This window comes from Pseudophryne corroboree, chromosome 2 (assembly GCF_028390025.1).
Source record: "Pseudophryne corroboree isolate aPseCor3 chromosome 2, aPseCor3.hap2, whole genome shotgun sequence".
In the NCBI taxonomy this organism is placed as follows: Eukaryota; Metazoa; Chordata; class Amphibia; order Anura; family Myobatrachidae; genus Pseudophryne; species Pseudophryne corroboree.
The window spans coordinates 148,528,126-148,542,851 of NC_086445.1; the positions used below are offsets into that span (position 1 = coordinate 148,528,126).

General features: G+C 41.1%; 1 protein-coding gene across 9 annotated transcripts in view; it reads left to right on the forward strand.

Moving 5' to 3' along the window:
• Positions 1-14,726, forward strand: part of NBEA (neurobeachin) — a 1,049,301-nt gene that overhangs the window by 348,988 nt on the left and 685,587 nt on the right. For all 9 annotated transcript variants that reach the window (XM_063951811.1, XM_063951806.1, XM_063951798.1 and 6 more), the window contains exons 14-15: positions 7,975-8,054; positions 10,866-10,928. In XM_063951811.1, the coding sequence (XP_063807881.1) occupies positions 7,975-8,054; positions 10,866-10,928 (143 nt within the window). The remainder of the gene's footprint in view (positions 1-7,974; positions 8,055-10,865; positions 10,929-14,726) is intronic.

The following is a 14,726-nucleotide window of genomic DNA, read 5'->3' on the forward strand; positions in this document are numbered from 1 at the left end:
ATGGCGTCCCGCCTCGACAAAAAGCTAAAAAGATATTGCGCCAGGTCAAGGGACCCTCAGGCGATAGCTGTGGACGCTCTAGTGACACCGTGGGTGTACCAGTCGGTTTATGTGTTCCCTCCTCTTCCTCTCATACCAAAGGTACTGAGGATAATAAGAAAGAGAGGAGTAAGAACTATTCTCGTCGTTCCGGATTGGCCAAGAAGGACTTGGTACCCGGAACTGCAAGAAATGATCTCAGAGGACCCTTGGCCTCTGCCTCTCAGACAGGACCTGCTACAGCAGGGGCCCTGTCTGTTCCAAGACTTACCGCGGCTGCGTTTGACGGCATGGCGGTTGAACGCCAGATCCTGATGGAAAAGGGCATTCCGGTTGAAGTCATTCCTACGCTGATAAAAGCTAGGAAGGATGTGACAGCAAAACATTATCACCGCATATGGCGAAAATATGTTGCTTGGTGTGAGGCTATGAAGGCCCCAACAGAAGAATTTCAGCTGGGTCGATTTCTGCACTTCCTACAGTCAGGAGTGACTATGGGCCTAGAATTGGGATCCATTAAGTCCAGATTTCGGCCCTGTCTATTTTCTTTCAGAAAGAACTGACTTCACTGCCTGAAGTTCAGACGTTTGTTAAGGGTGTGCTGCATATTCAGCCCCCTTTTGTGCCCCCAGTGGCACCTTGGGATCTCAACGTTGTGTTGGATTTCCTAAAATCACATTGGTTTGAGCCACTTCAGACCTTGGAGTTAAAATATCTCTCGTGGAAAGTGGTCATGCTTTTGGCCTTGGCTTCGGCTAGGCGTGTGTCAGAATTGGCGGCTTTGTCATGTAAAAGCCCCTATCTGATCTTCCATATGGACAGGGCAGAATTGAGGACTCGTCCCCAATTTCTCCCTAAGGTGGTATCAGCGTTTCATTTGAACCAACCTATTGTGGTGCCTGCGGCTACTCGGGACTTGGAGGCTTCCAAGTTGCTGGACGTAGTCCGGGCCCTGAAAATCTATGTTTCCAGGACGGCTAGAGTCAGAAAAACTGACTCGCTGTTTATCCTGCATGCACCCAACAAGCTGGGTGCTCCTGCTTCTAAGCAGACTATTGCTCGCTGGATCTGTTGCACGATTCAACTTGCACATTCTGCGGCTGGACTGCCGCATCCTAAATCAGTCAAAGCCCATTCCACGAGGAAGGTGGGCTCTTCTTGGGCGGCTGCCCGAGGGGTCTCGGCTTTACAACTTTGCCGAGCTGCTACCTGGTCGGGATCAAACACGTTTGCAAAATTCTACAAGTTTGATACCCTGGCTGAGGAGGACCTTGAGTTTGCTCTTTCGGTGCTGCAGAGTCATCCGCACTCTCCCGCCCATTTGGGAGCTTTGGTATAATCCCCATGGTCCTTACGGAGTACCCAGCATCCACTAGGACGTCAGAGAAAATAAGAATTTACTCACCGGTAATTCTATTTCTCGTAGTCCGTAGTGGATGCTGGGAGCCCGTCCCAAGTGCGGATTGTCTGCAATACTTGTATATAGTTATTGCTTAACTAAAGGGTTATTGTTATGAGCCATCTGTTCAGTGAGGCTCAGTTGTTATTCATACTGTTAACTGGGTATAGTTATCACGAGTTGTACGGTGTGATTGGTGTGGCTGGTATGAGTCTTACCCTGGATTCCAAATCCTTTCCTTGTAGTGTCAGCTCTTCCGGGCACAGTTTCCCTAACTGAGGTCTGGAGGAGGGGCATAGAGGGAGGAGCCAGTGCACACCAGATAGGACCTAATCTTTCTTTTAGAGTGCCCAGTCTCCTGCGGAGCCCGTCTATTCCCCATGGTCCTTATGGAGTACCCAGCATCCACTACGGACTACGATAAATAGAATTACCGGTGAGTAAATTCTTATTTTTTTTATTGTGGTTTTTCTATACATATATTACATGTAATAAAATTGTGATTATCTTTACAAAACAAACTGTCCTAGTTGTTAGAAATTTGATTTACAGCCAGTGCTGGTACATCGATTTTTTAACTATCTCAATTGTTCATTTAATAAAGCACACCGTTGTTTGACATAGGACTATCTATCTTTGTTTTGAGAACTAATATTTTTAATGCTGGATTTATACTTTGTGATTTCAATTACTGCAATAATGTAGTTAGACAGAGCCCAGAATATGAATTATCCCCATTAATGCAAAAATACGCCTTGTAAATTTGCAAACTTTCATCTTCTAGAGTGGGAGCTGTCATATATTTTCCTGGGCATCACAATTCCTCAGAGAACAGTAGCAACAGCTCCCTCTATGTGATCATAGGCTCATGCGTTGTGTAATATGCAGCATTTTCCTGACAGCAGAATAGAATTTATTATTTTTTTGAGGCTCAAGGGGATGCTTTGCATTTAACAGCAAAAATAATGAAATGTGTTGTGCTGTTTACTTGTCCTCCTACAGAAGCACAAGAAAGGTTTTAGAATGCAAGAAGTAGAGAGTGAAGATTTATTTTCTGATTCTTTATAAATGAAAGCGTGGGAGGTTCTCTTAGGTCTTTTATCTCTGTGGACATTCTAGATCAAAGAGTAGTGCAGAGTATCTGCAATGGAGACTTCTGTCAGTTCATTCTTGTTGCCTCAGACATTTGACTTTTGCTTTGTCTTGCAAGTTGAGCATCATGAGAGCTCTAGTTAATGGCAGACTGGCAGTGTCCTACTATAGTATTTCATATGTACAAAGTGATCTATAATATTCTCTTTTGTGGCTGGGGTAATTTGTGTGCTTGTAAGCAGTGTTGGAGCAGCATGTCTCAGTAGAACTATATTACTGATCAAACAAACTATATTAAAATATAAATGTTGAGTTATTCTTATTTAAACCGTAATAAACTCTGGTTATGATCTGCATATCCGTGAGATGTCATGATTAGCTTTTGTTATAGTTGGGTGCTAGCATCTTTTTTGGCCCTTTTTCTGGACAGTTCGATTATTATTATTTTTTTTAACTTGCTCCTGTACGTGGACGTGTATATATTTTGAACTGCAGACAATTTATTTAAAAAATTGGGGTTCTGCTTAGCAAATGGAAAGATGAGTGCTTGCTAAGTTAACCATAAGTGCAAGTTTCGTGTGCTTTATATGCACTGACCTCCATGTTTCTTCGCTTAAATTTATGGTCTATAGTTGTGAGATGCCTCTGTGTTATACAGTTCATTTACCTGTGACTGTTTGTGATTGCTTCAGAAAGGAGGTTTAACCACCAAAACTTGCCTTCACTCCTGTAGAAGGTTATTTACCAAGCTCGGTCTCCGGCAATTTCTATTTATAGAGGCCTAACTCCAGCAAGCACGGCAGCGTTTTCCGGAGAAAGGACCGTTTTAGAATTAAGGACTCCAAAGGCTGTAACGCTGGAGAAATCTCTGATTTCTCTGGTAGCAGTGGTGATACAGACATTCCCATAGAGATCTAAAGTGGTGTTACCCAATTGCTAAACTTCCTAAAAGTAGAGCCGTGTTCAGCGGCCATTTTCCAAAGGCAGTGTTCCAGCAAAAATTAGGTTTACACATGGCCAGATCATTTAGCCACGCATGCGCAGTAGCTCCCTGAAGAGCTAACCGGGAACTAAGGTATTTTTGCCTCTGTATTAAGAAATGGGACAGAAAAATCCCCAGTTAAATAATGAAAACACGCTCATTGATAATTAGTCATTTTATATAATAAATAGGCCTCATAGCCGCCTATTTTTCCCATAAAAATAATGGAAAGGGGTTTTTGTATAGGCAGATTGAGTATAGGGAGTGCACTGTTACTATGATCAGGGTTTTATTTCTTTTTTACTTTAAACTTAATACCTGTATGATTTTAGATTGATTGTCACCAGCCCGTGGAAGATGCATAATTAGCATGTAACCAGCTATGATCTGCCCCAAACGTTTTGCAGTTTATATAATACAGTACTTCAGACATATGGGGGCCCAGTGATCATGGCAAGCCACTTACTAGATTATCTCTCTGGTGCGATAATTAATTGATCCACACATGTACATAGCAGACTTGGATGCCACTGGGCATTTGCAGCAGCTCCATTCCACTGTTTCTACTGCATGTAGTGGCCGCTGGCCAGGCTGTGGGGAAGTAGGATTTACAGGTAACTGTGTTTACCTATGGGTATTCCGAATCTGCAAGTAAAAGCACTCACAAAATACAGAATACACTGTCAATACATACAAGCACCTGTGTAATGTTCTATAGCAGTGATGGCTAACCTTGACACTCCAGCTGTTGTTGAACTACACATCCCAGCATGCCCTGCATCAGTTTTAGCATGGCCAAATAGCAAAACTGTAGCAGGGCATGCTGGGATGTGTAGTTCAACAACAGCTGGAGTGTCCAGGTTAGTCATCACTGTTCTATAGAAATATTGAAAATGTTTATGGAGCAGATGTACACTCACCGTGGCTTCATTTGCTTGTGCTGGTTCCAGTTTTTCTTCCCATCTGTTGTGGTGTTGGTTACACTCATACCGCCATATTGATGTACGGCCCGTTTCATAGCATGTGCCTACACTTTTTTTTTTTTTTTCCCCTTTGGACATTTTGAGGGCCTTTTTAAGATTTACTTTTTTTTCCTCTTTATATGTAAAAGCAGGTGAATACTTTTACTTTTTCTATTCTGTACTATTTGATGTTGAAATGGTGATTTGACATTAGATTTTACTGCTTGCATCCATTCATTGCAAAGTAGTTTCATTTTGCAGAAAAGAAAACTAGATATTTTTTTTTTAGCCCCGTTAATGTATAGTACCTGTACTAACATTTTTCATTATTATAGATAAAAATAACAAACATTTTTTTATTTTTTCTACATTGGAAAATTCACTTGGCTCCATTTGTTAAGTTGTGCTTGGATCGCTGACTTTGGTGTAGACTCATTTGTTACAAGTGCAGTCAGTTCTGAGTTTTGTAAAGTGCCTTATTGAGCTCAGAGTAGCTCCCAGGTGCCAACTTATGGGACTGTGATATATAAGGAGCCTCAATGATGACTCACTTGTACATCCTGTTAAAATTACCGTAAAATTAGTCTTGTGGAATGAGGCCACAAACATTCCCAATTTTAGTTATCCCAGGAAAGAGGAATAGTCTCTGTAAAGATTAGATGCATATGAATCACTTAGTATAAAACTCCCCACGCTGTTACTGCACCCTGCTCCTATAAAAAATGTACCCTTCAGTTAAAGGCAAATCCAGAGTGTGCGATCCCCCTCTCGACTGCAGCACAGCCAGTAAGCAGCAGCATGTATCGGCTGGGCAAGGAAGCAGCTACTGCTGACAGGCAAGGGGATGGGGGCGGTGGCGATGGACCCGTGTCCCTGCCAGGTACCTCCATCAGGCCAGACACCCGCCGCACCCTCCCCTGTCGGCAGCAGTTAGTATTAGTAGCCCAGGATCTGAACTGCTGTTTTGGTAGGTCATATAAATTTTTGCATGAGGAAATTGTGTTCCGGTCATGATGTTGATATTCAAAATGTCGACATATTCTGCTTATTAACATGTGCAGAGTGTTGACAGATAACCATGTCAATATCCATAATGTCGACAGGGTCAGTATTTCTAAATTCATGAATGTCGACAATCACAGTGCAGACAGTTAGGGTTAGACTACAATTAGGGTTAGGCTGAAGTATCAGTATTGACATTGTGACTTGTCAGCATTCAAAATGTTGACATGTTATACAGCATATTGAAACTTTTAGCATAACATTCAGAATTTGTTGCCTATACGGTGCTGACATTCTAATGTATTGACATATTATACCACACCCGGCAAACATAAAGGCAATGCAATTACCTCAGCCCTGCATGCGAGGGGGGCGAGTTGCAGCAGCATCAGAACTCGCCCCATTGGGTCCATATCTCGCCCCAGAATAGTGGATTGTTGCACCTAGCCCTATGGGCCTGTAAAGAAATATCTGTGAATCCAGCAGTAACGTAATTGTGACATATAGCCAGTAAATTGCGGCTAATTAGATTTAGCCCGTTGCCTGTACGTTCAGTGTCTGTGTGTGTTATTAGTGGGAAAGAAGAATAATCCACTGTTTTGTCGTTTGTTTTTGACGAGGTTTAAGAGAAAATAAAGATGGAATAGTAACAAGGGATATAATATTGGTTACAGCTGAGTGTGCCGTTCTGTTAATTATGTAAGAAAACAATTGCCGCAGTGTTCGCGCAATGCATTGGTAGAGACAGTGAGAGATATACACTTGTACATCTGACATTGGGTTTTCTTTCCCTACAGGGTAGAAATTCAGCACTGAGTTGATTGCTTTGTAAACATTGCTCATCCACTAAACACATCTGTACTGTAGCATGCGGCGAGGCGGCCCTGCTGGAGCATGCAGATTTCCCTATTTCACGGAAAACTGATATCTGTGAACTCAACACAGGAGCAAATAAAATGCATGGACCGTGTAACTAGCAATTTATTTTCAGTGCCGGTGATTTAGCACACCTTGTTCAAACTCTCTCCCCCTGTTACCATATTATTATGTAGCTGCAGATCTGCCTGGCGGGGAGGGTACGTCAGAGCGCAGTACCTAGATGTACGTATTTTGTGCTGCTGACTGCATAAGTACACTCTGTAACTGCTGCCCGCTCTGGGCTGTTATTACCAGTATTATAATCCTTTACTCAGCGTCAGTATATTCTTTAGGGCTGTACCCAGACGGACAGATTTGAATATACCATCACCATTATCAACAGCCGTATCTAATTTCCTGTCTCAGCATCTAAAGATTTGTCCCTGTAAATTTTTGGTATGATTCAATTACTCATTTTCAGTATGACAGGTGGATTTCTCACAGTATGATTCTGTTCCCTGTTATTAGTTGATCACTATACAGGAGGATTACTTATAGTGCCTGACTGTTGTGTGATCACAGCTCATGATGTAATTCATACTATTTGCTTGTGGGGGATGCGGTCAATTTACCTATAATCAAAATCCTGACGATCAAAATCCTGTCAACCAGTGACCGATGGTCAAAATCCCGACAAGGTCAAAATACTGACATTTAAAATCCTGACAAGGTCAAAATACCGACATTTAAAATGTCGACAGGTCAAAAAGTCGACATGATTTTTTCATGATTTTTTTCATTGAAACCAACTTGTTCATACTTTGCCATCCCAGTGGACCTGGAGGGGAAATATAATAGTGTGCTGAGCGCAGTAAGGCACCAAGCGGACACTGTACACTTATATGGTGTCCATATCGACCTATGTTGACATACACACCAAAAACCAATTAAAAACTCATGTCGACTTTTTGACCCTGTCGGTATTTTAAATGTCGGTATTTTGACCTTGTCGGGATTTTGACTGTTGGTCAGTTGTTGTTGAGATTTTGATTGTAGGTTTTTCATACTAAACCTGCCTGTGGCATTACATGCAATTATGGTTCAGCGACATGGGATAGTGACTGATTCCAGGACCATTTCCTGACTGATAACTAGGACACACCTGCTGCAGTCTATGTAGACCTTGTGCTACATACCCCAACTCGGCCTTCTTGCTGAAGGTCATCGTGTATGTTTGTATTTAATATATATATATATATATATATATATATATATAGAGTCTACTTTCTTATAATAACCTTTCTTAATGCATACTGTTACATTCACAAGAAGAAGATGAAGTAGAAACTGCATTTGGTGTTTTATTTTTACAAATTGTATTTGTGGGGGGAAAAAAAATACATATATATAGATATATATAGATATAGATATAATAAAACCAAATGGTCTTTTGCTAACTAAAGTAAAAAAATGTTTCTTGAAATTGCATATGTTAAACCAAGCCAAGAAAACCTGTGTCTCTGCAACTGTTTTGGAACTATAAGTCCCAGCACAGCCGTGGGTTCCCTACGTTTTGTTTTTGGCAGTATGTCACTTGCATGTGGTGCAATCTGCAATATTTTTTCCCTCTCTCGTTTTAGATGGCTCCCGACCGTCTCAAAAGGAAATCATTTCATTACGTGCGTTTATGTTACTTTTCCTGAAACAGTTGATTCTTAAGGTAAACCACTTGTCTTATAGTCCTCACCTTATATATTTGCTATAGGTTTTGCTCCTTTTAATGTTTGTTATTCAGATCCAGTGTGGCGCACAAAGTAGCTTCATTTTACAGTGCTTCATTATGTTCCGGGTATAGAGAGGAAATTGCATGTTTGAGATTACAGTTTGTAGACCGTTATGGTTCTAAACCTAGAAGCATTTAATTTTTTTCTGAATGTCGAATGTGTAAATAAGACAATAATTGTTCTGTTGGTGACAAAATAAAGGAACTCTGACAGGTTTTATCTACAGTGATACTCGGGAGAATTTTTAATCATAAGGAAAAAATGGTGATGTTTCAGGTACTTGACCACCTCTTCGACCATGCCGCCCAAATGACCTGATCTCTTAGGTACATGACAACCTTTTCGGCCATATGCCCAAATGATTTTGGAGAATGGCCCCCTTCTCGGTCATGCCCCCAAACATAATGCTACTTCACTTTTCTGAATAAAAATTCTCTTAATGGGGTTTCCTTCATCTTGTTACTGGTGTCTATTGAAGATGACGAGGGGCTTATATTTCTGGCCTGCATCAGATACAGATATTTGTGCATCAGTCACAGTATACCAGTTTGAATATTATGTATGTAGCTTGACCAAGTACTACATTTATTTTGGTTTGAGATAAAAGATCATTTGCCTGTGTTTAACTATCTTCTAGTGATGGCAACTAAAACTGTACTCAGCATCTTTTCCTGCTTTGGTCCTTGTTAGTGAAACCCATGATGCCAGGCCAGGAATTCTTACATAAATTTTATGGCCAATATCCCAACTGTCTCCAATTTGGCATGACAGCCATGATTCCATGGTACTGTCACATAGTCAGCATGTTGGTCTGTGAAAGTTACGAGTTGTGTCCCTCCTCATGAGATTACTGTTGTGTGCACATTCTAGGGGAGCTTTGCCAGTACCTATTGTGCAGCCTCGATGTTGAATGTGTACACCAGGGATGCGGCCATGTCCATTGTTTTTGGCTACATACCCAACATGCAACTGCTACCCCTCCTATTCAGTGGCTCATTTTAGAATCTTTAATTATTGGGAGGTCGCTAGGAAGATCAGAGCAGGGACTCCTGCTGTCTTCTCCATTCCCTGAAATGATTTCGGAAGCGTTCAAGGGAAGAATGAAAACAAGATGTTTGGACGGTGTACACTTAAACGGATATCAAATTAATAATGTTACCTTTTAAAGGTTGAGTCTCCCATATCCAGAATGCTTGAGAACAGAAGTATTCTGGATGTCAGATTTTTCTGCATTGTGGGTCCCATCCCCAGGAGAGATCTTGGGGATGGGACCCAACTCTAAACACTGAATGCTTTTATGCTACATATACATATAGCGTGAAGGTCAGTTTATACAGTATTTTTAATCATTGTGTGCATTAAACAAAGTTTGTGTACATTGAACCATCAGAAATCAAAAGTTTCACTATATCAGTCACGCTAAAATAGTTCTGTATTTCGGAATATTAAGGGGTATATTCAATTAAAGTCGGATCCATTCCGACATGTATTTGTCGGAATGGATCCGATAACCCCTATTCAATCCCATCTTAAATCGACTTTTTCAAGTCGAATTTAGATGGGACGCAGAGGAGGAGAAGGGTTGCGAGCCGCGGGGAGACAGCCGGCGGGCATACAGGGAAGATCAGCGCTACAGTAGCGCTGCAGCAGGACGTCACTCAGCCGCCCGACCTCACGGCAGCTTCCACCCGGCTCCAGCAGCGTGCTGGAGCCGGGTGGATGGTGCCTTGTGGTCAGGCGGGTGAGTGACATCCAGCTGCAGCACCACTGTAGCGCTGATATCCCTGTATGCCCGCCGGCCGTCTCCCTGCGCCCCCCCCTTCCCCTGGGTCCGCATCTCAGTCCGACATCATTTTGATGTCGGACTGAGATGGTCGAAAAGGGGGCCAAAACCTGTCGGTTTTGGTCCTGTTTTCAACAAAAACACGTGGATCGGCAGCTATTCCGCCAATCCACGTGCTTTTGATTCGACTTTAAAAAGTCGAAAACTGCCGTCTTTTCGACAGACGGCAGTTTTCGACTTCAATTGAATATACCCCTAAGTATTTTGGAATTCTGGATATGGGAGACTTGATCTGTATTACATACTGTTTAACTCCTGGTTGTGAAGCATGTGCATAATTTTCATTTTGTGCTATGAAAATTATTTTAAATATCGTTTTCTTAATTACTTTAATAAATCTTTCAAAAATATATCTTCCAATATTACTATATTTTGTGTAGTCGGAATAGCTATGTTTCCTAGCTAATGTTTAGTCTGCAAGCAGTGCTTCTATTGGCTGCGTTCCTTCCTTAGTATGTCTTCATCTTTCCCATATGAAGCCGGCCTGCTGAGGTGCTATGCAGCACATGTGCTGAAATGTCTCTCTGTAAACCACCGTCGTCGTTACTGGGGATTCCTGTGTTTCTTATGGTGCCCACCATAGGTGTTCAGTACATAATTTATCTGCAGTAAATATAAAGGCCTTTTCAGAATAACATCTGTCCCGTCGCTGTCACTATGCGCTGCCTACGCTCAGCAGTGTCGTCTAGTCATATAAGTGTCAGCACTGCTTGGCAAATGGAGACATGTTCCCACAGCACAGATCTGCCGCACATATATTATAGTCTGTCTGGGTAATGTGCTGGTGTCTCATTCCACCGATGATAAACATTTAGTGTATAGTGTTAACATTGGAATAATATGTGTACATCTTGCCTGAAAAATGTTACTTACACTGAGCACACATCTGCTCCTGTCTTGTCAGGATCGAGGGGTGAAGGAAGACGAGCTTCAGAGCATTTTAAATTACCTGCTGACAATGCATGAGGTATGTGCTGTATTATTGTATTGTTTTTTTTGTGCCTCCTGGGGACATGATTAAAGTTTTATTTGTTTAATACACCTTGCGGAGGAAAATTAATGTTTACTTCAGTTTATAAATGTGCTTAACATTGTGTATGCCTCTGTTGCTAGGAGACTTACAGATGGAATGAGTGGGGATGGTGTAAAGTGGCATGGATGGTTATAAATACAGAAAAAATACAGACTATTGGCTGGGGTTTTAACAAAACTGAATAATTGGTCCAACCTATACTAAATAAGGCTCTTATACACAATATTTATTAGACATCAGTTGGATATGAATACCTTATTTATTATCTTTCTTGTAAGAGGTAAGTCTATGAATTATCCAGGTAATAAAGGTCAAATTATTTTTTAATTCCATTTATATGTACATACAGTATGACTGGAATACAATAAAATGAATGATCATAGTATGTCATGCTCCCTTTTTATATCTAAACAATTTTTTATTGAGTGCATAAAGAGGAGACATGGACACAGAATAGCAGAAAGACCATCATATAAACAGGCACATATGAAAAATAAGATACAGAAAAATTCAGCAATCGATAAACGAGACCACAATCACCAGTATGGCAATTATGTTGTCCTATTCCATCATGTTTCTAGACACAGTAAACTTTTAGTATATAATCAAAAAAAGAGAAGGAAAACAATCAGATAACAGCAACATTTGTAGTAGAGGGGGGTGGGGGAGGGAAGGAGGTGTAGGGATGGCAAAGGATAAAACAACAAGGGTGAGAGATCACACGTAGACATGAAGAAAGAGCCAAGGGGGGGGGGGGAGAAAGGGAGAAGTGTCACATGGTCAAATCCCGCTACATAAGATCGTAGAGTAAATAACAGTGAGCAAGTAGGTAACATATTAGTTAAGACAGTTGTTTCAGGTAATACCAACTAGTGGATTCGTAAATCTTCTGTATTTTTAATTGTTCCAAATGAGGAAGATGCTCAATGTATATTTCCCATTTGTTATAAAAACGGACCACCCCCTTTTCATTATCAGGAAATGCACAATGACGTTCATAATATAAAACCTGCAAAAGCAGCTGTTTGACTTCTAGTAGCATAGGAGGGGCAGATGAAATCCAATGGTTCAATACGGCTTTTTTTGCTAACGTGAGGATAACTATAATAACAGGTTTAATATGTTTCAAGTTGGGTCCTAGATCCCAACCTGCAAAATTAAGGAGCAAACAAGGCCCAGGAAGCTTGATTAATGATAGAGGAAAGACAGTATTAATAAATAGTATGACCTTATTCCAAACACGCATTATCTTTCCACAACTCCAGAAATTGTGGAAGAAGATAGCGAACTGGGAGTGGCACTTAGGGCATTGATCTGACTCATTAAGAACCATATATTTCCTCTGGGATTGGGAGATGAAGGCACTATTCACTACCTTAAAATGCACCTCTTGTAGAGCCGCTGAGGTAAGAAATTTTAAGGAGGTTGCTATCGGGGCAAGTAAATCCTCTTGGGACTGAATAAAAGGTTTGTCAGAAGACCAAGCATCCACAGTACGTGCCCAAGCCTTCTGAGCAGTGGGTTCAATTAGATAGGGATATAGATACCTCAATTTGTACGGTTTAGATGTTATAAAAGACATAACAGCTACTATTTGATCCACATCATGGCCCTCCACTAAAGCTTTAGGTCTAGTTTGGACAAAGTGCCGAATTTGTCATGCTCCCTTTTTAATATTTTTTCCTACTCAGTGTAGTGTTGTAATGCACACTGTCAGTGTGCCCACTTTTCCTGCACACAGTGGCCATTTTGTTGCCTCTAATCACTAGAAATGAAACGCATCTTATTAGTACATTGAGAATCAGAACATTGGTTCAGCCCACAAAATGACTGCCTCCGCTGTGTGTTATGGATGGTAGCACTTATTGGCATAGAGAATAGTACAGTGCATGGCCAGCTCCCTATTAATGCCCCCTCCTGCCTCCATACAGCAATGGCTGCTGTTATGTCTTTTATTATATGTCTGTTGTGAGGCCACACCGCTGACTTTAAGGCCCATCAGCTCATATCTTTATCTGCTCCGCCATTATGGTGTGCAGGAGGACAGTTATTATTTATGACAGGAATGCCGTATAATATATACCGTATCAGCCATATGCGCTACTTGGCCTATTCGCTAAATAGAGGTCATGTAATGTGCATCATGTGACTGGGGGAGGAGGATTTCTAATTAATGCAGTACATGTACTGTATTTTGGTTTGCAACTGCAATTAAACACCTTAATGTGCAGCCCCTATGCTTGATGGAAGGTTGTTGGTAATATGGTAACACATATTCCTGTACAAATTTATTTCTGTCATATTGGCCAACCGAACGCACACTTCACTTGTTGTGTAAGCCTTCAGTAATCTGTAGGTGTCTGATGTGAATGGAATGAGAAGGATCATTTTCAGTCATGGCACATCATAGCTATAATACCTGAATTATTGAGTGAGAAGACTCGTGCTATGAATATAGATATCTGCACCTGTAATAAAACACAAGCTGTCATGTATAAGCATTCCATACTGGCCAGTCGTCTGTCCCTACATAATCACCGGCCCACTGAACACCACCTGTATTGGGAAGTTGACAATCTCAGCTTCACAATGGTGGATATAATGCATTTGTTTGTGAATAAGGATTTGGAATGATAATGGTTAGCTAAATACTAGACATAGCAATAATTACACATTCTAAGCTTCTGTTTGTGGAACCGAAGCCTAAGAAAATACTGTAGTATTTCCTATTAAGGAATAAATATAGAAGTCATATATTTTGTGTTTTATGTTGTGTCGGAACATTTGACTGTATAATACACTTTTCAGACAGAAATGACTGAAAATCCCGGCATTTACGTGGCATTTCAGTGCCGGGTAGTTTTGCAGGTCCCTGCTTGACCCCCTTTCACACAGACAAGAAAATTACCGGGTCAAGAATTTCTACCCAGTAATTTGCAAATCAACACTGATATTTCGTCTGTGTGAAAGGGTCAACCGGGGTCAAAATTCCCGGGTCTCGAACCCTGGTAAATTCCTGGGTCGAAGTCCAGGGAATTTCAACCCTGGTTGACCCTTTCACACAATAAAAGGACCCGTGTTAATCGGCAAATTACATTGTAGAACTGCTTCACCTGGTAATTTGACTTTCTGTCTGTAAACGGTATAATACGGAGTTTACCAAGCTTCACCTTGTTACCAGAGGACTTAATTAGTACCTCACTCAATTTGAGTCAACCATCTGGACTCAAGCATGGTTCGCTTTAAAACCTGGACTGTAATGGCAGAGTTTTAGCAACTGTAGTATAATGCATACCATTTTCTGATTAATAACAATACATTTGCACACAGAGGGAACTGAGGATACCGGATAAGTGCAGTTTCTTTCCCCATCAAGAGTTTTCATCATGCCGACTATAGAAGGGCAAATCTGTTTTTTTTTTTAAATGACGATGATGATTAGTGTCTGTATAAAAAGGAACTCCACATCTAATGCTGAAGCCCCTCTCCCAGTATTATAAATGCAGCTTCGCAATTCAACCAAGCTGTTGGTCAGAAGCTGATATTCATAGTGGGATCATCCATTATGCAACCTAGGCCCCAGCCGTAGGGGCCTATGACCACTGAGAGGCCAAGAATACCTTAAGATTTTATTGTTGTGTTTTATTTTTGCCAAAGAATGGGGTAAGAATGGGCCCAAACCAGCATGTTGTGTAGAGCTCACTTGGGTCTTTATACAGCTCCAGTCATAAC